At 55.5% G+C, this 2287-nt stretch overlaps 1 protein-coding gene across 1 annotated transcript; it reads right to left on the reverse strand.

Annotated features, from left to right (window-relative positions):
• Positions 1 to 655: 655 nt before the first annotated feature.
• On the reverse strand, positions 656 to 2287 carry H310_09449 (hypothetical protein). The gene has a single exon (XM_008875522.1). The coding sequence runs from the start codon at positions 2088 to 2090 to the stop codon at positions 777 to 779; it is 1314 nt and encodes a 437-aa protein (XP_008873744.1). The 5' UTR covers positions 2091 to 2287; the 3' UTR covers positions 656 to 776.

A 2287-nucleotide genomic window follows, 5' to 3' on the forward strand; every position in this document is an offset into this window, starting at 1 on the left:
CACTTGATTCAATCAGCACCAGGACAGAGCCGATTACAGCCGCCGAAAAAGTACGCCAAGTCCAGCTCAGCTGAACACGCGATATCGGCATAGCGATGGGTCGATCATAGGAACAAGGATGCATAGGAATAGGAACACCTGCGTTGTCTGTTAGTTTGTGGGTTGAAGGGAACTCGTGGCCTGTTGGCCGAACTTTCGATCCTCACACCACTCGGGGAGGCAGCATTGTTGTTGCCAGATTGGAAACTAGAGAGTAGATCGAACCCACGCAGACAATGCATAAATGTGATTGCCGATGCATAGAGGACGGACCGCGCACTCGGTCGTGCTCATTGCTGTCTCTCAGTTGTCGCGCCAAGACATTCGACCGATCCATGGATCGACGAGATTTCCTGCAATATACAAGTAAATGCAGGAACTGAACGAATGCACAATTGCGATCCTGTATTCCTTGTGACTGACTATCGAGGCCACTGTCGACGGACGGGCTCAAGCAGACTTTAAGCCGTGGTGACGGGTGTTTTGCGCTCAGGGACGCCAGCGATGTATTCGCTCTATCGTAGCCGTCGCGTCTCTGCCTCATAGGTTGAACAGCCAAGTGTTTCACGAAGCGCGCTTCTGACGCAATGGTGTCCGTCGAAGTGGCTAAACCACAGCTGCATACAAGATACATAGCATTTCACACCAATCCATCCTAGTTGTGTACACAAAGGTATGCAAGCGCCTCCGTGACGCAGTGTCGGCTCCGGCGTGGCCCGTCATGCTGGCCCGGTAGCTCATGGCAGCCTGGCGATGTTGGACGGGCAACGCGAGACCTTGATGTAGTTGCCGCCGGCTTGGACAACTCCACTCAAAGCGCCAAGGACGTCCGCGTCGAGCACATTCAAGGCAACCTTGACAACCGAGCCAGCAACTTTAATACTCGACGTGGAGCAGGTTATAGCTGACGACGTGCAAAAGAGGCCACAATGGAACGGAGTAGCGCCATTGCATTTCGGCACGCAAAAAAGACCAGCGCCGATAAGAGTGCCGGAGCAGGGAGGGTAGCACAACGCACCACTCTGTTCCTTGCCAGCGGGGCATCCCAAGCGAGACACACCGACACCGACACTGTACCAGTCCTTGCGGCAGAACGCGCCATCGTCAATCGTACCAGCAGGGCAATCCGGCGAGCAAATGCAGCAGCCGACAGGGTGGAAACTAGACCTGCACTGGGGGTACCATATCAAGCCATATTTCTCGCACGTGCCGCCGTTCTCCTTCTTGCACTTGTCTTCTTGCCACAAGGCGTAGCCGGCGCCGCGGCCGTACGCGGCGGGCTTTGTGCACGACACGCCAATATCCGTGACGCCCTCGACGCCGCTGCAGCCCTTCTTGCGGCAGATGCAGCACCCGACCTTCTCGTACCCTTCCTTGCACCTCGGGTAGCACAGGGCCCCGTACGCTTCTTCGTCCTCCTTGCACTGGATTTCGAAAACAGTGCCCACGCCGCGCCCTTCGCCCGAGCGACGGCAGACCATTCGGTTCGTGTCAAACGGGGCCAGCGCTTCTTGCAACGCCGTTAGGATCGCGTCCAAGACAAGGATGCTATCTCTCAGCGATATGCCATTCTTCGCAATGATTTGGATCGTACGGACAAGGTTGGCAGCGTCCTTGACGAACAAGGTGCCAGCCGTGATGAGCGGTTGAATTTCCAATACCAATCCCGGCAAGCTAAAGATGTTGACTCCCTCACTTTGGATCCTTTGGAGCACATTGACCAATTTGAGCGTCGTCTCGACGTCCTTGCTGGCATTTTGAATGACTTTTTGTAGGTCGCTGATGAGATCTGCAACCGTTGTAAGTTTCATTCCGCCTTGGAAGACCTTCATGATGTCAGCGACCGCTTGGGGACCAGCAATATGCCCACGGGCGACGATGTCCTTGATATCTTTCAACAGGTCCTTGCCGTCCTTTACGCGGAGATCGTCACGTTGGATAGCGATTTTGATGGCCGCGACGAATTGCTGGCCGTTTGTGCGGTTGAGGCCCATCATGGCGATGTTTCGAATCTGATCGACCAAGCTCATGATCGTCTGGAAGTCTTGCATTCCTTTGTGCACAAGCTTCTCAAAGTCTTGGACGATGGCGACGAGGTTCGTGGCATCGGCAGATTCGACGGCGGCTGACTCAGCAGGGGCTGACACAACGAGGCCATGGTCAATCTCGACTAACCCGGTAGGGACGGGCTCGTCTAGGGCGGCAACGTTGGCGACAGCGGCAAGGACGAGCGCGCTGACCAAAGTGA

This window comes from Aphanomyces invadans (assembly GCF_000520115.1).
Source record: "Aphanomyces invadans strain NJM9701 unplaced genomic scaffold supercont1.21, whole genome shotgun sequence".
Classification (NCBI taxonomy): domain Eukaryota; phylum Oomycota; class Saprolegniomycetes; order Saprolegniales; family Verrucalvaceae; genus Aphanomyces; species Aphanomyces invadans.

Excerpts from the sequence above, each read along its gene's own strand:
- H310_09449 (XM_008875522.1), bottom strand. The coding sequence starts at position 2,090 with ATGCAAGACTTCCAGACGATCATGAGCTTGGTCGATCAGATTCGAAAC.